General features: G+C 40.0%; 1 protein-coding gene across 3 annotated transcripts in view; it reads left to right on the forward strand.

Annotated features, from left to right (window-relative positions):
• ankmy1 (ankyrin repeat and MYND domain containing 1) overlaps positions 1-20,548 on the forward strand; it is a 28,498-nt gene extending 7,950 nt beyond the window's left edge. Inside the window, exons 6-17 of one of the 3 annotated variants that reach the window (XR_001924512.2) lie at positions 3,808-3,972; positions 6,250-6,410; positions 7,584-7,755; positions 8,329-8,469; positions 9,839-9,994; positions 11,238-11,345; positions 12,503-12,634; positions 13,486-13,599; positions 15,946-16,096; positions 16,814-16,895; positions 16,987-17,136; positions 18,580-18,668. Coding sequence is in view for 2 of the 3 variants with exons in the window: in NM_001097207.1 (NP_001090676.1) it covers positions 3,808-3,972; positions 6,250-6,410; positions 7,584-7,755; positions 8,329-8,469; positions 9,839-9,994; positions 11,238-11,345; positions 12,503-12,634; positions 13,486-13,599; positions 15,946-16,096; positions 16,814-16,895; positions 16,982-17,136; positions 18,580-18,881 (1,839 nt within the window). In the remaining variant the exon portion in view is untranslated. 3 annotated transcript variants of the gene reach the window in all.
• The last annotated feature ends 1,976 nt before the right edge of the window (positions 20,549-22,524 follow it).

Genomic DNA, 22,524 nt, shown 5'->3' on the forward strand with positions numbered 1-22,524 from the left:
GGCACTCCGGGCAGGAGGCGGACGGTGACATCATGGAGGTGGTGTGGTGATGACACAGGGCGGGGGGAGGGGCGCAGGACTGTGGTGTCAGTGGGCATTATTATGACACAGCCATTAGTTGATCACCATGTCAGTCAAGGAGAGTCCTGTCCAGATTTCCTAATTTGGAAAACCATGCAGGCAGTTTTGACCCAGTCATCCCTTCTGAAAACGGAGCTGTCCGGGTCAAAACTGAACAGGTAGCAACCCGATTGAACACTGAAAATTATCCTGTGTGCCATAGCCCTATGAAGAGCAATATATGATTGTTGAAGAGGGCAAAATTCCATTCATCCCATACTTGCCTTAAAGGAGAATTCATGTCAAAATTTAAAAAGCATACTGCCCAATAGTCCTCCTATTGTTTAGTAAAAACGCCACACTTTTGGCTCACCTAATCAAATATTTACTCAGTCACACTTACTTCACATTTTCTAGAACAGGCAGCCATCTCTAAAAAGGTATTCTCCCTTCCTCTCCCTCCTTGCTTCATACTGCACATGTGTTTCATTCCCTCCCCCCCTCCCCTCTGCCAGATCCGCTTCTGATTGGCTGGTGGGCATGTGTAGCTCAGAACAGGAGACAGGATCAAGTTACACACATGCTCAGAGAATAGGAAGGCTGCCGCTGGCACCTACAGGAAGGGGAGAGAGATTTCAGTGATGTCACTGTAGGCTTCACACTGCTGTAGGCTGCCAGCACCATATCTCAGAGAAGCAAGCAGGGATCTGGGAATTTAGATATGCAGTAAGTACTTATAAAGAATGCCTTTAGACTTACTTTTAATTTATATTAACCTTTCATTGTCCTTTAAAATGCCCTGTATAATTGTGCTTGAATTGGTTGCACACGTCACTCTCACACTAAATGCCGGAAATGATGCCAACTGGCCTGCAGCACAGTTGTGCCCTGTGTAAATTTAGATGCATCACCTGCAATTGTGTCAGATGCATCTCCCCCTGGTAAGTGCAACAATGTTGCAGTTCAAGGAAAAGTACTGCATTCTGGGTAAAAAAACATTGCAGTTGTGTTAGGAAGTGTACTTTGCACACTATGTCTGTGGCAAATAAATGACCCCTAAGCTCTGCAACCCTGCTTACATGTGAAAAATGTGCTTGAGCAACACAGCTTAACCCTAATGCATCACAGTATATCAGTGCATCATTGTCGCAGTTCAGTATCATGGTTTAGGGGAAGGCAACAAACGTTATCTCAGCAGAAAAACACTTGCCGAAAATACCACCCTACGCCTCCTACTTGTGCCTGCACCCGAATGAATGGAATACGCCTGCACCCGAGCGTATTCCATTAATTCGGGTGCAGGCACATGTAGGAGGTGTAGGGCGGTATTTTCGGCAAGTGTTTTTCTGCTGAGATAACGTTTGTTGCCTTCACCGAAAATATACGCTACACCTCAGTATGGCATATACGCCCTACACCTCAGTATGGCATTAGCCTTAATCTGTCCATTTCAGCTGTAAGGAATGTAATCAGGAAATGGAATGCTGTAAAACCCAGGTCTGGCAGGCCAATAAAAATACAGGAGTGGCATATGTGGAGGATTGTGAGAATGGTTACAGTCAAGCCAATGATCACCTCCAAAAACCTGCAAGAACCTCTTGCTGCAGATGGTGTATCTGTACATCGTTCTACAATTCAGCGCAATTTGCACTGAATGGCAGGGTGATGAGAGAGAAGCCCTTTCTGCACTCACACAACAAACAGAGTCGCTTATTGTATGCAAAAGCTAATTTAGATAAGCCACAGTCATTTCGGAACAAAATTTTGGACTGATGAGACTCCCAAGAAAAACACCTGCTACCTACTGTCAAAGTTGGTGGAGGTTCTATCATGCTGTGGGACTGTGTGGCTAGTTCAGGGACTTGGGCCCTTGTTAAAGTCGAGGGTCGGATTATTTCAACTCAATTTCCTGAGGAAAATGATTAAGCATCAGTCACAAAGTTGAAGTTACGCAGGGGTTGAATATTTCAACAAGACGATGACCCTAAACACAGTTGGAAATCTACAAAGGCATTTATGAAGAGGGAGAATTACAATATTCTGGAATGGCTGTCACAGTCCCTCGACTTGAATATCATCTAAAATCTATGGGATGATTTGAAGCAGGCTGTACATGCTCGGCAGCCCTCAAATTTAACTGAACTGGAGAGATTTTGTATGGACGAATGGTCAAAAATACCTTCATCCATAATCCAATGATAAACAAAACTCCAAAGAATAAAGAGGGGTTCCCAAACTTTTTCATATGACTATATATATATATATATATATACAGATTTCTTTAACGTTATTTTAGTGTTGAAAGCAAGAAGAAAATTGGCAACCCATATGCTGTCATGCAGATACAAGGCACTTATCTGTGGGTTGGAGGTATAGGCTGCAGGCAATGAAAAAATGAATTGAAGATAAATAAAATGCAAATTCTAATGAATACAAATGATAAAAATGCTCAGAAGAGAACCTAGAAGAAGAATACATGCTTGAAAGCATTTGAATTTTTCTTAATTCTGCTTTTCCTGTCATGTAAATATATCATTAGAAAACAGAATCAATAAGATAATGTGATTTACATGTTTTAATGGCATCTCCTCCCCCCTAACCTCCACAGCTCAGTGAGCAGCCCCCTCTTGCACATATACTCACAGTCATGCTTCTCACAGTAATGGCACTCTTCAGGAGCCGTACCATATCCCAGCTCCCACTGCTGCAAATGAGTAAAATGCAGGTAATGTCACAATGTTGGCCTTCCCAGTCATATATCACAGCTCCATCCAAGGACTCGTCTCCATCTGATGATAAATGTAGCACTGCTGTCTGGCAGAGCTTATCCATAAACATCAGATCAATCACCCTGTTAAAGGCAGCCACCTTCATCTCAAGAGCACATGAGTCCTTAAAATGGCTGCACCCAATTGTTTCCAGTTATTAGATCTACTGGATTAGTGGCAAATGCTTTTAAGTGCTACGTGCCAGTAATATAAAAGTTATAACAGTTATACATTCCCTAATGCCATAAATCATCCCACCATTCCCTAGGGTTAGGGTTGTTATTATGGCATTTTGCTTATAGGTCACCAACATATTCTGCAACCATGTTCATAGGGAAATCAAACAATTGACACAGTGTTGAACTGGGCTGCCGGGGTACCGGGAAAAAACCCGGTGGGCCAGATCCGATCCCCCCAGGGCGCTCCCGCGATCCCCCAGTCTCCCTTCACTGAACCACCGCAGGTAAGTTTCATTTAGGAGAACTCAGGGGAGGGAGTCGGAAATATAGATATATATATATATGGGGAAAATATACACACTTCTTTGCAGAGAGTGTCCTTGGCAGTGGGTAGCACGTGCTGCAAGGCAGAAGTGCTACCCACTGAGCTACCGTGTCCCCCAACCATCCCCGTAAAAGGGCATAGATGTAGAAAAGTCAAAAAGATACAGTAGAAAGCTGTAAATACCACACATCATGTGTACTTAATTCACCATGTAATCAATTATGCACCTAATACAACAGCATTAAGATACAGAAAGTCCCCTCCATGGAGAAAAGCTGAGGTACATTCCAGCACAGACCCTGCATTTCATTAGGTTTCAATTATTAGGTTTGTACTCAGCCCACAACACTCCCTAATGTTCCTGGTGGGCAGGGGGGAACCAGTACTGTGAGCAGATAGTAAGAAGGGCTTCTATGTTGTAGCACACAGCTGGGAATCACCCATAATAACATAAATTCTGTGGTTTTTTTTCCAGGTCAGCGGTCACAATAAAATGATTAATCTTCTTCTGGACAAAGGAGCAGACGTTAATAAATGCAATGACGAGGGCCTCTCCGCTTTGTCCTTGTGTATGTTGCTTTCCTACAGCGCCAAATCATTCCGAGCCAATGTGGCAGAGAGAAACCTCTCAGCAGGCGAGGTCAGTGTTATGCCCTATGTGCCAGGGCAGCTAATGCAGACTAATGGAGACAGCGTTTTGAAAACCTAATTACAAACAGCGAGCAGCACATAAAGGTTAACAAAAGAACCTGATAGAATAATTGGGGAATGAGAAACCATTGCTAGCGCTAAATACCAAGTGTTTTGCATTGAAGAATAAAATGTTCAGCCCAGCAGGTCCATATGGGCCGGAGACAAACGTGTTCTGTCAGGTTGGCCGCATAGAGTGTTTTGTGCCATATAAAAGAAACTTGCCCTTTGTATTGCTGTATCGCAGTCAGCTCCATGTTGCAGAAAGGCTTTTAGCGTGGGAGATAAATGTGTTTTATTTATGATTAATACCATGGCTTGCCCTGACACCTTTCAGGTCCTGTCATACTTTCTATATTCCATTAAATGGATAGCTCCCGGGTTTCTTTCCCCTGTGAGCAATTGTTCTACTCTTTCCGGATATTCCTTGTGTAACTGCTGCCATTTATCTTTTCCATTTGGCTCTAGCTGTGCTGTGATTTATAAGTTGTGTATGAAACGTCTCTGTACCTTTTTATGTACAAAGAATTACTCGGCCACTGAAATTTAAAGCAATGGCTCCCACAGAGCAAAATATTTCTGGGCATGCTGATAGGGGAAAAGTCCAGGGATATATACATATTTAATGTTTTCGGAAAGCAGAATTGAAGATTGCTCTTGTTTTTGTACCTTGCAGGCTAATGTCAGACTTGGTGCTTTAACTACTGCTTTTGCCACCACTTTACATCTATGAATCTATGGGAAACTCAGTGCTGGAAGTACATATAGTGGTGACAAAGGGACTTCTGTTTATGAAGCCTTATCTTTGTAAGTTGCATGCATTCTGCGTGTACATGCAACATGCAAATATTGCCTTGGGAGTTACAACTCCAGGGCTCCCTTGTGTCCCTGCACTTTATATTTTACACCTTAGGTTCATTGGCCATTTTTTTGCCCTTTGCTTACTGTGTGGGGCATTGCCTAGATCGCTGCAGGCCATAATGGAGGGCAGAGACCATCAGGCTTCTCTTTGAATCTAGCACAAGCTGTGTTACACTTGTTTCAAAAGGGGCAGAAGGGGAAGAATGTAGGCGTCCTCCCCTCCTACATGTTCTACGTGCCCTTAGTGCTCTTACACTTGCGCCCCTTAGTGCTCTTACACTTGCGTCCCTTAGTGCTCTTACACTTGCGCCCCTTAGTGCTCTTACACTTGCGCCCCAGCAATTTAAATGACTCCTCATGTGTTCAGAATCATCAAAGCAGGCTGAACCATGCAATTTACCTTTGTAAATAGCATTTTAATACCAGGAATTTGTGCACAATTGCATTCATAAATAACCCTTAAATTTGTATAATGAAAGAAAATGCAATTTCAAGCCGCTTTCCAGTGTACAATAATTCCATATTTTCAGTTGTTTTAAAAGTTATTTGTGGACATAATTGATATTAAAAGTAGTAACTGCCTGTTTAAATTGTGTGCATTCCTGGATCTGATTTCTGCAATAATGTTGCAGGCCAGCTGATTAAATACCTACAGGGAAGAAGAAAGGGATAATTAATGTATGTTGGAAAGTTAAATTTTTTTTTATTGTGCAAGAAAACTTGGGTGGAGGATCCCTTTAAAGGAAAACTATACCTCCAAATATTGTAGGTCTCTATAAAAATACATTGCATAAACAGCTCATATTTAAACCCCAGCTTCATCTAAATAAACCATTTTCATAAAAATATACTTTTTTAGTAGAATGTGCTATTGGGTAATCCTAAATAGAAAATTGCCATTTTAAGAATTAAGGGCCACCCCCTGGGACCATAGGATTCACAGTGCACACAAACAAGCCAAGGCACACATACATGCTAGGCCCCATCAGCCAATTAATGGGCAGAGTTTTGCCTTTTGCTTCCATACTACCTCCTGTTACAGTCAGAGCTGCATTATTTCTGGTCATGTGATCTCTGAGGGAGCCACAGCCCATCACTAAATGGTGGCTCAAGGGAAAGGATGTAAAGGAGCAATATTTACTGATATATATATTCCAGTTTAGAGAGATTATTTAATAGGTCACTTAACATAATATAAACTATCTGTTGCTTAGGTATTCATTCTGGGGGTATAGTTTTCCTTCAAACCTTGCACTGATACATACAATGTTTTGGGGTGGCAATTCACATTACAGTTTTATGTGTCTGAGCCCCCAAATAAGGTTTTATATATGTGTTTCATCTAATGTTCTTAATTTGTTTACAGGAATTCAGGAATGAAAATTTTCCAGTTGGCAGTAATAAAGGAATGGATCCCCAACAGATATGCACTCATCATGAAAACTCTACATGTCTCCCCGATGCTACCAATAAGGCCAGTCCTAGTTTAGAAAGTCAAGAACTTTCTCCAGCCTCCTGTTCTTATAGGTAGGAGAAATGCCCTTCTCCCTTACCTTCTCTGAATTGCTGTAAAATGTAAATAATAAACTTAGCATACTAGAGTAGTACAATAACTTGAATATTAAAAACATGTCTAAACATGCACAACTTATTTTCTGCATAAATGCATAAATGGTTGGCATTTGAAATTATACTCTAAGCTGAGTGTTGGCTACATTACATTACACCAAGGAAATTACTAGAGGTATGTTATCTGTTATCCAGAAACCCATTATCCAGAGATCTTCAAATTATGGGAACATGATCTCCCAGAAACTCAATTTTAATCAAATAATACAATTTTTTAAAAAATAATTTAATTTTTTCTATGTAATACTAAAAAAGTACTTGATTCCAACTAAGATAGAATTAATAATTATTGGAGGTAAATCAATCCTATTGGGTTTAATTAATGTTTAAATTATTTTTTAGCAGACTTAAGGTATGGAGAGCCAAACTACAGAAAGACCCCTTATCATAATAAGGGTCCCGAGCATTCTGGATAACAGGTCCCAAACCTGTATATGAAAAGGAGACTTTCACTTACCTTCATATTGTAAATTCCATTTATTCTAGTCCCTAAATGTCAGTAGGCATGGGCAGTATTGCCCCTCCTAGCCAGGAGGTAGGACCTGTACCAAAGCCAATCAAAATTAGTCCTTACCTATAAGACCACCTGACTTCCTCCTCACCACATTACAGGCACACAAGAGACCTGTAGCCAAAGCCATAAGGGCCAACGGCAATGCTAGCCAAAGGCCATACAAAAAGGCCAGCGGCTATTTGAGCCAAGGGCCACAAAATGGACCAAAAGCAACAACAAGGGCCAGCATCCACGCAATTTTGATTGGCTTTGGTATAGATCCTACCTCCTGGCTGGGAAGGGCAATACTGCCCATGCATACTGACATGGAAGGGACATAGAAGAAAATGTAACATGGTGCTATGCTACTGATGTCCCTGCATGAGAGTGACATCACACCGATTGTGTTAGATATCATGGATATAAACCTAATGTTCTTTAAGTACAGAAACCATATAATAAACCTGCAGGCTAATGTTTTGTTTGTAACTTTCATTGCTAGGCATGTCAGTTATCACTGTTTTGGGTGTGTAAGTAACCTTGATGACAGATAAACCATGTTGTTATACTTTGTCTAGCATGGAAGGAAGAAGAGATACCATCCGGCTACTTCTCCTCCGTGGGGCAGACCCTAATAGGTGCAGAGTACCAATGCATGCTCTCTTCTTTGCAATAAAAGCAGCTGATGTCAGTACCGTCCAGTTACTCCTGGAGCGAGGGGCACAAACTGATATACGACTTGTCACAAAGGTAAGTTTTTCTTTCAATAAGAAAGAGACATGATGTTTGCATTGTCAGCATACTGTGTGGGCGCACTGTATATTGTTGTTCAGGTGTCTGGCCATTCATACAGCCAGTGGATCATCTTCTGGCCAACCCTTAGTGCATTACTGACAAAAATGTTTCATTCCATTGATGCAATAGGCTGTAGTGGGCATATTTTGTAATGACTAAATTGACATCTGCAGCTCACAAAATATAACCCAAATCATGAACTCAAAACTGATATTCTACTTTAGCGATGCAATAAAAGTATCAAATTGTTCTGTCTTCCTAAATATACTCTTATGTGGGACTGTAACTACAGAGGAAGCAAACCGTGGGTTTGCAAGGGGGCCAGGAGTGTAGGGGGCTTAGTAAGGCCCTAATTAATGTATAATTTCAATATCTTGGTAAAATAAAGGTAAAATGAGGCCCTAAATTGAATTTGCTGTGAGGCCCAGTAACATCTAATTATGCCACTGCTCTTTTTTATCCTGTGCATATCATTTGTGTTTGTTGTTCTGAGTGTATTTAACCTGTCCCTTTTTTCCCTTTCCTTAGCATGGGACCATTACTCCCCTTAATCTGGCTGCAGCACTGCCGGGAGCAGAGGGGGTCAGAATTACAGAGTTGCTGTTGCATGCAGCCGCTGATCCTAATGCTAAAGCAGGAGACAGAGATTACATATATGAATATGATAGGGTACAGTACATTTACAGATACCGCATACTCATGGGAATATGTTGTTGGCATTACATAAATATGGAATACTCCAAAGAGATATGTCTGGGGGAGAAGACAAACTAACTAGTCTCTTGGGTTTTTAATGCCATCTTTGCTTGGAAAGGTCCCTGTGTGCTTTGCATCTAAAACAGACTGTAAATCCAACTTATGATGGATAATGCTTAACAAAATCGACAGTTGTTGCACAGATCACTCTAAACTGGTGCTTTAAATACAAAGCAGATGTTCCATCACACTTGTTAAATTACACCAGTTGCAGTTACCTATAGCAACCAATCAGCTGTTAGTTTAAATTAGTATAGAAAATAAAATCAAAGATCTGATTGCCAGGAGTAGCTGCCCTGGTAAGTTTTTAAAAATATATTATGTAAATCAGCTCCAATGGAAGAAACCAGTGTAGCCATAGAAGCAGCTAGAGCAAGTCCGGGACACATTTCAAGCAGTTTTAAATTCTTATCTACTGCTTATATTCCAGGTAAATACTGAAAGTAATGCTGCACACTCAGGGATAAACATATCTTTCATAAAAAGGCCACTTTATTAGCGCATATTGTATTATTATGAAATGAAAGAAAAATATATACATCTGAATTACGCAACCCTTTCTAATTCATTCTACATAATATGTTACTATTTATAATAAAGTTCCATGCTTATGTCCAGGGAAGAAGTTTTGAAGTTCCTTGTACTATTACCTAGTACCTTGTAAATAGTAAATAGTACCTTGTTCTTGATGTTAACTAAAGATTGGCATGCTGGTTTGGCCAACCACATTCTGGGCCAAATTGAGTTGATACTCTAGGCTGCAGATAGGATAATGATGCAGGCCTATATAGACACATCAGGACCACATCAATGGGCTGCTGAGGCTTGCCCTATAGTATTTTTGACTTGCCTGTTAGAAGGTTGGCTAATTATTGGCTAGATATGTTAGGTAGGCCTTTTGGCAAGCCTCAATATGAAGAGGCCAAATCAGCAGCCTATATTGGCCCCTGTATGTCAGTTTAAGCCAGAATAAATCCATACTGATAGCAAAAGAGTTCTATGAGTTTTGGGCAAAGTATCCATGCCCAAATTACCCTTAACTGTAATAAAAACACAGGTTCCAAGAATTCTGGGTAATAGATACCAAAGTGCACTCCCTTCAGTCCATGAGCTACAATGTGTTATTATACTACTACAGTTAATACAACTGCTGCATATATTAGTCCCCTCCGTCAGTTAGTCAGTAGTAGGTACCATTATATCTCTTTTTTATTATTTTATCCAATGTTATAGGTGCTTATTCTCTAAAACCAGTTGTAAATAAGAGAATTTCCCCACACAGGGTGAACTCCCAAACAGTGTCATTGGCTTTCCTATGAAAGGTTTTGCTGAGTCTGGAATGGCCCTACATTACTACTTTAAAAATACAAGTGTAATCCCAGAGGAAGGAGGACGCACACCACTGCATGTGGCTTGTGAGAGAGACGATAACTATAAGGTAAACTTTAGTATCCCTTTATAATTCATTCCGTGGATTTTTTTTAACTAAAGCTTTAGTTGTAGGGACCTGTTAAGCGGAATTCTGTTCTGCAACTATTGTTTTCATTCCATGGCCTTTGCTTAGCAAAATACTAAAAGTATGGGATGCATTATCCAGAAAGCTCTGAACTGTGGGAAAGCCATCTCCCATAGAGTCCATTTTAAGCAAATAATTCCAATTTTTAAAAATTTTCTTTGTAATAATAAAACATTACAAACAGTGCTTTTTACTTGGTAACTAAGCTGCATGAATCCATATTGGTGACAAATCAATAATTTTGGGTTTATTTCAAGTTTAACTGTTTTTAAAGGAGAAGGAAAGGCTAGTAAAGAGTTAATCTCAAGCTGCAGGCATACCTTCAGTTCTCTCAATAGTGCCCTTAAGTCTCCCCATATTTCTCCCGTTCAGAAGATCTGAAGCCAAACAGGAAGAAAAAATGCTGAGCTGTGTAAAGAAAATTCCCATAATGCCTCACTCCTGCACAGACACCCAGACCAAGTGAACATGCTCAGTTAGTAAGACTATGAGTCAGCTTCCTGCTGATTGGCTCAGATCCACATTCCTAAGGGGGGGGAGAGAGCTCTTAGCATTCTTGAGGGAGGGGGGAGCAGGAAAGAGCAGAGAACAGAAAGCTGCCTGTCTCTGGCACAGGAATTACAGACACAACTAATCTTTTGACAGAGAACTCAGTGCAGCGTTTCTGTGAGTGCTTATGGCTGTACATAGACCTTTCTGATAAAGCTTACTTAGTTTTTACCTTTCTTTCTCCTTTAAACAGACTTAAGGTATGGTGATACCAATTACAGAAAGACCTCTTATCTGGAAAACCCCAGGCCCCAAGCATTCTGGATAACAGGTCCCATACCTGTATTTACACTTGCTAAAGGTTTTTTGGTTTTAGGTTCCCATGCTCCCAGTGCTTTGGCTTTAAACAGGTTACTACTGTCACCATTCCTGCTTTCTAGGAAATCTAAAACCTAAACACATTTCTCTCCTAAGCATTGCTAGATTTCCTTAATGGAATCCTTTTCTTATAAATAGCAATCAGGTTCCTTGTTGCCTCATAAAATATAGATATACAGTCCCAGTGCTAGCTATATTGGACTATTCAGCAGCCCTCACAATGATTCAATCAGTATTATCTTTTTAAAGTACTGCTTGCCTCAAACAAAGTGCAAGTCATTTTATGTGTTTGTTTCAGGAAGCCCGGGATATCATTTATTTGCTGGTGAGCCACAATGCCAACCCCAACATATTATGGAGCGGGCACTCTACACTTTCATTGGCTGTGGCCAGTGGAAATGAGCAGGTAAGATTGGCAGGGCATTTTCATTCTTTGGTAAGTTAGTATGCTAAGGAAAATGAGACTGAAGATTTCAGCATGGAGTTTAGCAAGAAGCCATGCCATTCCCTAGGTTTTAGCCCGTTATATAATATGAGCTTCTATACTTCTAGAAGCTTTCTGTGGAATAGTGGGAACTGGGGCTGTGATGTACATTGTCCCTTTTGAGTGAGGAGGTCCCTACCACCTTAAATGTGACAAATAATGTCACTTTCCCCCCTTTCCCCACTACAACTACTACCAATACAGTGTTACACAGACAGAACCTGCCCACTTTATATTGTGCAGATCCCTAAGCTCTATAGTAGATTGCAAAAATCCAAATCTCTGTGCCCATCTTCTATTACACAGACTTTCCTCTGCCTTTCCTCCAAACTACATTGCAGAGATTTCCTTCCCACTATGACTGTGACTCATTGCCTCCCATTTTGCATTACATAGACATATGCAAGCATGGAGCTGGTTCGTTACCATTACCCCAGATGCAAATGCGAAAGGGCAGACAATGCCTCATTTAGAGTGAGGTGCAGCCCCTTGCATGCCTTTCTAGAAGTGCATAGTGCTGTGCCTCAGGACACGCATGCATGGGGCAAAAATCAAATCAGTGTTCTTTGTGCCTGTGTTTTGGCCTTAGCACATTGCTCCATACATGTACTTTCATTGAACCCAAAATGTCCTGCCAGGCTGCCAGTGTTATATTGATACTCACAGGTGGCAGCAGATGCTGTTTTTTATTTCATTTGGAATCCCCTACTCTTCCAACCTCCCATCCTCTTGCATCCTTTGTCCCTGCATATTCAGCCATCAAATATAATGATGCACTTCTATTCTGTATCAAATCTGCCACTTTCTGATTGGTTAGAGAATTTGCAGGATTTCTTTTCACCTGCTGGCCAATCAAACTACAATGTGCAGTATTAAGTATAGCAGCTCTCTGTTTGTTTATGTAAAGCATAAAGATGCTGTGCCCTGCTGATATGCAAATGGACCTCTATTTCAAAGGGTGGGTCATTCGTAAATGAGAGTGTTGTAGCTTTCCTATAAAATATGTGGGATCCAGAGCATTAAGAAATAATTACAGTAAAATTCTTTGGGGATTAAGTGTTTGATTCACTTTGCCCTAGGCTGTAAAAGAACTTCTAGCAAATGGAGCGGACCCTAACCTGCCTCTCAGCAGAGGAGTGGGCAGTGCCCTGTGTGCGGCTGTCAATACTGACTATGAGAATGGAAGAACAGCGCTTGCACAGATTGCTATGGTAGGAAAAAATATAATATGCTTATCTCTGCCTCTCTTGCTTAGGTGAAAATCAAATAAACATGTTATGTGTGACCATGTTAGTGTGATGCTCTCCTTGGTTTCAGGATAATGCTACATTACAGGGGCAAGGGCACAGGGGCATCAGCACTATGGAGTTAGAAGGTCTAGTAACATCATCACAAACAAGTCTATATAGGCATATACTGTACCTTTTTGTAAACAAAACAGCAAGGGTAACAAGTCCTAAATATGCTACAGTAACAATGCAACAGACAGGGAGGTTGCCATTACTTAAAGAAATAGTTCTTTTTTCCAATTTTCTAAACAGACCAGATCAAGGTGATATTAAAAGATCCCCAACTTGAAGCTAAGCTAAACCTTTACTTTTCATTCCCAAGCCCTCTGGTGCAGTGATAGCTGGTGTGGTGGGAAACTGCAGTCTATTGGCCATTGGTACGTTTATAATTGTACCAATGGCCAATGTAATAATTCATTAATCTTATTCAGTTGTATGCATGATTATTATACACGCATGCATCCATAGCAGTTGGATAAGTTCAAAAGGTAAAGCCAGATAGCAGAATGACTAACTTGACCCAGGCTTACTGGCACTTTTAGTATTTAGTCAGTTGTTCTACCGAAGGCAAGCTGCAGAAAGAGTTAACTTATTTGACCTGCCTGATTTAGGAACTGTTGAGATGCCTCCAGGTACTCACTTAATGTGTTTTTATCTTATAGGCAAAACAAGCAGCCTCTTTTATTTGTAGGATGTTTCTCATGATTCACCTGAATACATGTTGCGGTCTGAATACTGGTGATTTGTCAAAAAATCTGTTTTTCTATTGGCAGGTTGACAGGCTAATTAAAGCTGGAGCAAACATGCTGATGCCAATTACTATTGGAGGAGGAAGGAAGACTGCTGTAGGAACCGCCACAGACTATGCCTATTACAAGTATTTTCAGGTACAGGACAGAGGTATTAGGAATATTGTATTTTTGTTTTTACACAGATAGTAGGCACACCATACTATCTTTCTTGTCACACTGTACTCTGAGCTGGCATAACGTACAAGTCATCAATTTACATATACAGACAAACATTTCACCAGAATAAATGCAGTATATTGTTGGGAGACAATAGAAAGAGTGCTCTGCTTGTAAAAGCTTACAATCTAAGAGGGAGAGTAGGGGGCAGAGTTGTCAAAGTGTAAAAAGAGAGCTCACCACAGAAAAACTCACCCACATTCCTATGGGATTTGATGATGATGATGATGATGATGATGATGATGAACTCTGACTTTCACCCATTAATAAATATGCTTCTAAAAATCCCATAGGAAAAAATAGAAAATGGATTAATTTTTCTGTGGTGAGCTCTAATTTCACACTTTGATAAAGCTGCCCTGAACTGAGATATGTGGTGAGGGTTACCAGTAGAGTAGAGTAGGCTGTAGAGATCATATTGGTTAGGATAGTAATGGCAGAATATTATATTGATATACTTTTCAGAGACATGTTACATAGACACAACAATATTATTTTATTCTGTGCTTATTATTATGCTTAGGGATTCTGTACAAGCTCACACACATAGCAACCCTGCAACACTAAGGCCCAGAGATCAGGTGGGGATTAACATAAATATTGCTCCGTCTTTAATATTATTGGGCCATTGCATAAATGTATATCAAAATGTTTTTCTTCTATTGGTTATAATATTATAATTTTCTTAGTACATAATATAAAAATATTTTACAAAACGTAAAATGATAAATATCCTCCACCCCTGCAGTTCTCTCATTTCTACCAAGATCACAGGCTGAATGCATACACATAAATCACAGAGTAAGACTTATCTTCCTTATATTCATACAAACATGACCTTCCTGGGTGACCTTCACAGTCCCATACCCTGATGGGGGAATCTATAGCCTAAGAATTCATTACCCTATATGCCTAATATATGGCAAGCTTTCAACTCAGATGGCAGAAATAAATATAGTAACTCTTGCTTTATTACTGTTATGACTATTGTGACTCCAGGTCACCACGCAGGTGATTAAGTAACCCATTATGGTGTTACTGATTGTGAGAAACAGGACGGTTTATGAAACAATCTCACTGTTGAAAATGGCATTAAAAAAACCCGGTATGGAGTGTGTTGTCATATGGTTTCATACACTTAAGGGCAGATTTATCAAAATTTAAGTTTAGAGCTTAATATATAAAACCATTCTCTATTCATTTTAGAAGTGTATTTATTAATGGGTAAAAGTTAGAGCTCAGCATTTCATAACTACACTCCTAAAAAAATATAGGAATAAATTGAACATGGGTGATTTTCTTATGTATCAATTTCTAAACCCAAAGGGGTAGATTTATTAAAACTCTAACCTTTCTCATTTTCATTTTAAAATTTAAATAAACTTATTTCCACGAATGTCTTAAAATTACTAAAAAGCCAGCGCTGAAAAAGTCTCAGATAAATCTAAAAAAAAATCTGAATTTTTTGAAAACCGTGACTTTCAAACTGTCATACAAAAAACCAGTGTAAAAAATCCAAAACCTCTAAAGTTTCAAAGCAAAAGAAGGATCCTCCAGGGAAGGGAAGGGAAATCTGCCATTGACTTCTACAAGATCTCGGCAGGTTTTAGCTGGTGAATTGTTGGATTTGGATTTTTAGCTGCTTAGACACATAGTAAATCTCAAAAGAGTTGAAACTTTTTTTTCTGTGACTTTTAGAGCTAAAAATTCAAATCAGAAAAAAAAAGATCTGATGGTTTGTATATGGCCCCCTAAGGGCTCTGGCACACGGGGAGATTAGTCGCCCACGGCAAAACTCCCTGTTCGCGGGCGACTAATCTCCCCGAGTTGCCTACCCCTGCCATCCCACCGGCGAACATGTAAGTCACCGGCGGGATGGCAGATGCGGCGGCGCGATTTCGCGCAAATCGCTGGAAAAGACTCGAAAAATCGAGTGGAAAAAGTCGCTGGAAAAGTCTTTTTCGGCGATTTCCTGAAATCGCCCGCCGCGTCTGCCATCCCGCCGGCGACTTACATGTTCGCCGGTGGGATGGCAGGGGTAGGCAACTCGGGGAGATTAGTCGCCCACGAACAGGGAGTTTTGCCGCGGGCGACTAATCTCCCCGTGTGCCAGAGCCCTTAGTGTATGAAACCATATAGCAACACACTCCTTGCAGTTGTTTTAATTCTTTCTGATACGAGTGCAGGACATAACACAATAATACTCTGATGATGAACAGGGGTCATTACTTGGAATTTCCTTGGTGAATGTTTTACATTTTGCAGGATAAAAGAATAGCCCATACGCCCTATCATGCTTTGTCATCAGAAGACCGGGACACATTTAATGCCAGGAAGAAACTTCTGGAGCATTTAGGGAACCTTACTCGGGAGGCAGTAACCCAGAAAGAAAAGGAGTGGGCAGATGAAGAGAAATGTAAGAGAGTGGTTGGCAGAAAAATAAAAATCGATAAAATCAATGTTTCCTTGAAGTGTCAATATTAGCTGTCCATATTTTCTTTATGTAATACCCACCTAAAATATGTAGAGTGGTGCCATACCCCACACAAACCCCTCAGTATCTGTGTCTCTACATGAAACACCACACTCCTGACTTGGCTGAGGGAAAAAAACATAGGCATTCCTGTTTGTTAATTATTCTAAATCATTCACTCCCCACACAGCTCTTTGATCTTTTATATGCTTCTGTGATATCCCGCCTCAAACAGAGGTTCATCTTCAGGTTAACATTTAGTATGTTATTGAATGGCCTATTCTAAGCAACTTTGCAATTGTTTTTAATTTTTAATAGTTTTTTAATGTATTATTACTTATCTTTCTATGAAGACCCTCAAATTCAAACCACTGCCTGAGTGCTGGGTAAAATGGACCCAAGCAAACAGATAGATGCTGAAATTCCAAACTGGAGAGATGCTAAACAAAAATTCAAAAAACGCAAATAATAAAAATTAGACAAATTGCAAATTGTCTCAGAATAGCAATCTCTCTACATTATACTAAACTTTTTTCAAAGGTGAACTACCCCTTTAATACTTTGCCGACAGATATATTTTTCTTGTTTGTATGTGATATTCTCAGGAATCGAAACATTGCTAATGAGTAATAAGCTAATAACTTTTATTCTGTTGGTCAGGTTGCCTGGGGTCTCCCAGAGATACAGAAGCAACAAAAAGCCACAATAAGGAAGGCGAGGAATCAAACTTACAGTTGCCTCGGTGAGAAGTTATTTTCTGTAAGCACTTTCTGCTCTTGGCATAGGTACCATTTCCAGCTAAGCTAAAAGAGGCTTGTGTTCCCCCAGAAAAGCCTTCTTCAAGTACTGCTACCAGTGTGGGCGCTCTGTTGGTGTCAAGCTCTCTCTTTGCTCGCGCTGTCACTCTATATATACATGTAGCAAGCAATGCAAGAGGAAGTCATGGGAAGAACTTCACAAAGAGGAATGCCTTGAGTTTTCAGGTAAATATCTGTAGGGTACTAAGCAGAAGCTACCACCCAGAAGGAGTACATTCTGCAGGCCAATATAAATACAGCCCAGAAAGAAAAAAATTAGGGATTGGATAATAATGCCTATTTAACAGACATTGAGGGACAAATTTATTATGCAGTGTAAATGTGGTGACACCTTGAAAAATTCACCACTTACTTTACACAGCTTTTTAATTCTTTACATCGTTTTCAGCTTTTAAACTCTCATTCCTGCATCTCTTTTGCATGTAAAAGGGGTGCTTTTTTGTTTTGAAAAGCCGGGTAATGATAATAAAGTTATCAGTGAGGCCAATATTGGAATGTCCAAAACCTGTGACTAGTTTGGCTGATACAGAGAGAATCAGGCATTACCATATGCAGGCGATACAAGAATTCGTTTTAGACATTTCCAAGGTTCTTCGTAAGATTTTACTGGCCCCTTACACTATGGGGTGTACACTGTGTACTGGAGACTCCCTCTGAGTAAAAGAGCGGGGCAGCAGTGGTTACAGACATTCCCTTCATTGTGACCCTGGCAGCAGGGTGAATGCTAACCTCTCTGTATGCAGCCCTGGCACATAGGATATTAGAGCATTCCCTAGTCTAGTGTATTACTGATATATTTACACAGTACCATCCTAGGTTACAGGAGATGTATAAATGGTATATGCAGCAATTATTATTATTACTAGTGAGTGTTTATGTAATGAAAGCAAATGGTTTTGGAATGAATATATCAAATTCAGACTTTTTTCTTGAAGCAATTTTTAGAACAAGCAACCCCTTGTACTGAAGAATAGCTACATTTGCTGAACAGTGTGATCCATTTCTCTCCAATAAAATTGTAGGCTGCTTTTCAGCCAGCTTTGTTTGCGCACCCATTGCTGTTATCTTTCATCCAGCATGGAGTCTCTCAGGTTGTGGTACAAGCCTTGCCCAGCAGCTTCCTAGATGACTTTGGCTGGTCAGATAATTCCTCTGTCACCCCAATACACCAATGACTGCACTGGCCTTGGCCTGGCCAATTTCCAGCTCAAAAGTCCTTTCAATGCAGTTATACATAATACAATATGTCAGCTTGTTAGATTTTAAATACATATACATATAATGTAAACCTAAATATAGGGAAACAAATCACCGGATTGGCAACCATATTACATATTATACTTATATTGTATATTATTCTCCCCTTCTGCTGTGGGGCTCTGGCTCTACCCCATTGCCTACATCAGCACTGCTGCGCCGGGCCAAGGGGCTATTGAGAAATGGTGTTTATTTCAGTCTCAGCATTACTATGTATAAAAGTTTTCCATTAATGATGGTTTTTAGGAAAGATCTGCCCAGGAAAGCATTTTAGCTTGCTATATGCCTATGTACAATATGGAAAGCGATAGTGCAGAGTGAATTGTATTTTCATTTCTTTCTCCTTTGAAGGAAAACTTTGCTCTAAACTATCTGGAGCCAAAGCAAAACACATTGGGCAGAAACCCTCTGCTATTATGGGTCGGTCCAACCAACAAGAGCCATCAGGCAAGATGCAAGACCCGAGTTCATTCAGCCAAAGGGTGCTGTCCAACAGAAGGCCTGGCATGCACACAGAGGAACACTACCTCGGTGGCAGAAGCCTCAGGATGCAAACCGATATGGATAACAAGCAGGAGGCATCAGGTAGAAGCCACAGGATACACCCAAGTGGAGAAAGTTTTTTGTGTAGTGAAAACTATAGTTTTAATTAACAGGCCAGTCATTTCTAGATGCTCCTGTACATCTTGCAAGCAATAAATAAACATATATTGAGCTTCACAGCCCAAGAATCAACAAAGTAGCAGAAACTATTTAGCTAAGGGCAAGTTAGACAGTAATACTCATTTTTAGAGTTAAAAAAGTTAAATATATTTGCGTGATGGGATTTACATAAGCAAAAGGTTTTGCGCTGAATATGTGATGTGTATTGCTTTCATTAAAGTGCAATGTAATAGAAATCACAAAAAGCAACTGTTCACATGGAGCACAAACTCTTCAAACTAAATTCATTTTTTGCCCATTGAGGTATAAAGGGGGTTATGTAACAAAATGCAGTTTGATCAGGAGCAGTACCCTAAAGCAACCAATCAGCAGGTAGAATATACTGGTCACCTGTTTAAAATCAAACCTCCTATTGGTTGCTGTGGGTTACTACTACTGGGCAAACTTAGTTCTTTTTATTACACATGAGGGTAAAGTTCTATATAATGATGCATTTGCCTCTCAGCGCTACTTGTGCTCAAAGCAAATCTAACTTGCTAGTCCTTGCTTTTACTTGCCAGTAGCAACAAATCCAGTCTTTTGCTTTCATTTTTCATCTTGTAGCAGACTATTTAAATCTAATTACTAATTGGTTGCTATTGCCAACTGTTGTTCAGTTTGGCATCTGTGTTAGTAAATCAGCCACATTGATTCAGAGGTGAATGTGGTTGATGCAATGGAACCAGGGCCAAGCCTAGGGCGACTTAAATTTAGGGGCGTCATGCCGGCCAATGGGCACCCAATAATTAAATCCGGCGCTAAATGGACCTATAGCTAAGCCATATGGAAAGAGTTAGTGTAAAATGATTGCTTGCTGAATTACACTGCTGAATAAGAACAATCATAAAAAAAAGTTTTGAAATAAACCAGGCACAACACTGTGGTTGGTTGGTATCTCTGCATGTCCATGTTACCTGCTTCCTCTGTGCTTGCATACTGCTCTGGTACTCTGCCCTATATGCAGAACAGGAGGAGGTACAGATAAGTTTACCCAGGACCAGTAACCCATAGCAACCAATCAGCAGGTAGAATAAACTGGTTACCTGTTTAAAAGCAAACATCTTATTGGTTGCTATGGGTTACTGCTCCTGGGCAAACTTAGTGCCTTTTATTACATATGGGGGTTAAGGAAAGCTGGCAGGGATTTTTCTTCAAAGACACAGAACTTGAAAGTATCATTTTAATTCTGGCTTCCAAAGTTGTTTATATATAGTAAAATATTTAAATAGTGTCAGTTGTCCTGTGTTTAGTAATAATGTGAGCTATGCTACACTGACATAATGGGGCTAATTTGCTACCCTAAGTGCTAAACAGTAGTTTCAGATCAGTTGCTTTATTGTAGTCACATCAAAACCAATTGCTGCTTAGTTGCTTTTGGTAACTGCACTGATTTAGATTCTACATCAGAAGTGTTGGAAATCCATCTGACATTTTCCTCTATTTGAGTATACTGTATATACTGGGATCCTGTATACTCAAAGGAAACCCATTATCTAGAAAGCTCTGAATTATGGGAAGGCCATCTCCCATAGACTTCCGTTTGATCAAAAATTTCCATGTAATAATAAAAACACAGTACCTTGTACTTGATCCCAATAAATCCTTATATGAGAAAAAACAATCCTATTGGGTTTTATTAATGTTCCAATTATTTTTTTAATAAACTTAAGGTATGGAGATCTAAATTACAGAAAGATCCCTTATTCCCAGGTCTCAAGCATTCTGGATAACAGGTCCCATACCTGTATTCTTTCCCTTCTTACTCCTTGATTACTTAATATTGCCATGGCCAAGGCCGGACAGCTGTAATGTCTATTGGCCTTGTGTGGTCTCACCAGCCCTAATGATTACCTGGATGCACGGCAGTGTTCTCTCTCCTGCACTCCTTTTTATTCAGTCTTCAGTTGTGTTTCAGATTGCTGGATGCCTGACTGGGTATCACCATATACCCAAATAAAAGAAAGTAGGAACAGCACTGCCTGTAAATTCATGTACAAGTCAGTCTGTGGCTAAAAGGGTTAAAATTAACTTTTAGTATGATAGAGAATATTATTCTGAGATAATTTATTTTTAAGTGTGTTTTTTGAGTTATTTAGCTTTTTGTTCAGCACCTCCCCAGCTTGGAATTAGGAGCTATGTGGTTGCTAGGATCCAAATTACCTTAGCAACCAAGCAGTGTCTGTAAGACATTGTATATATAAATAGGAGAGGTCTAAATAGAAAGATAAGGTTTAAAAAGTAATAAAAACAATAAAATTGTATCCTCATAGAACAATAGTATTTTTGGCACCTAGGGTCTGTGACCCCCATTTGATAGCTAAATTCAGAAGGCAAAAAATTAAAAAACACTATAAAAAAATGACAAATTCAAAAGTTGCTAAGAACTGCTCATTCACTAAGATACTAAAAGTTAATTTGAAGGTGAACTGCCCCTTTAATAAAAGGCAAAGTGCCAGAAGCTTCATGTGAGTGCTTTCCTCCTTATTCCCTGTGCTGCTGTGAATATTCTTATTTCAGCACCTCTTCTTATATGTACATTCTCACTATGTATTCCTACTTCATGGGAAACAATACCTTGGCTTTTTGAGTCTGTTTTTGTATTTTAGGTTTTGCTGATAATTAAGAGAGAAATGAACTTAAACGTCAAAATCCTTAATGATAGAGCATGCTAAAAAATATATTATAGGTATATAATATGTATACCCTGTGGTGCTATGGCAACAGCAGCAAAGCTAGCAGGCCTAGAAAGGCTTAGCAACATACAAGGTACATACATACCTATGGAACAGGCAGATATTTGGAACACTGGAGAGGTAATGAAATATCAGCAGTGAAGGAGTTATATGGAGATGGCACTATTACAGTGCAGTGCCTTTAGTACGGGGGAACTGATTTTATTCTGTTGGAATCTATAATGGTCATTTACTTACATTAGGTGCGGTGTGCAATATTGGGCGCAATTTGGCACCTAATGCAGCTTTTGTTTCCCATAATTCCAGTATAGTTGCTGCCACAAATGCACCTGATGCAGTAGCAACTGATGCATCAAAATGCATGTGTGTGTTTAAAACAAGTGTGCTGATTTTTTTTTTGCCAGGACTACCACATTTCCAATGCTTGCTGTCTTAATGATATTTGCACTTGATTCTTTAAGGCAGCGGTCTTCAACCTGTGGGTCGAACGACCCTTTCACAGGGGTCGCCTAAGACCATCAGAAAACACATATTTCCGATGGTCTTAGGAACTGAGACACCGCTCCTCTATGGTTGGGGGTCACCACAACAGGAGGAACTGTATTAAGGAGTCACGGCATTAGGAAGGTTGAGAATCACTGCTTTATGGTGCCGTGTAGAATACCACAGCCAAATGTGGGAACCCTGGAGCTACTGCCACCCCAAGTGCTCTTGGAGGGGTCAAGGTGGCAGCTTTTATAGCCTAGTATGTGGTCACCTAAACCCAATGAATAAAGGGTTCTATTGTGCCCCTTGCACTTGCTCACCTTGGGTATATAAACGACCCCTATAATTTGCTTTTAACCTGACAGAAAGAAATGCGCCCCATTAGAAATGGGGGTTCATGTGCCCATGCCTGACC

The sequence above is a fragment of the Xenopus tropicalis genome, chromosome 5 (genome assembly GCF_000004195.4).
Source record: "Xenopus tropicalis strain Nigerian chromosome 5, UCB_Xtro_10.0, whole genome shotgun sequence".
Lineage (NCBI taxonomy): Eukaryota > Metazoa > Chordata > Amphibia > Anura > Pipidae > Xenopus > Xenopus tropicalis.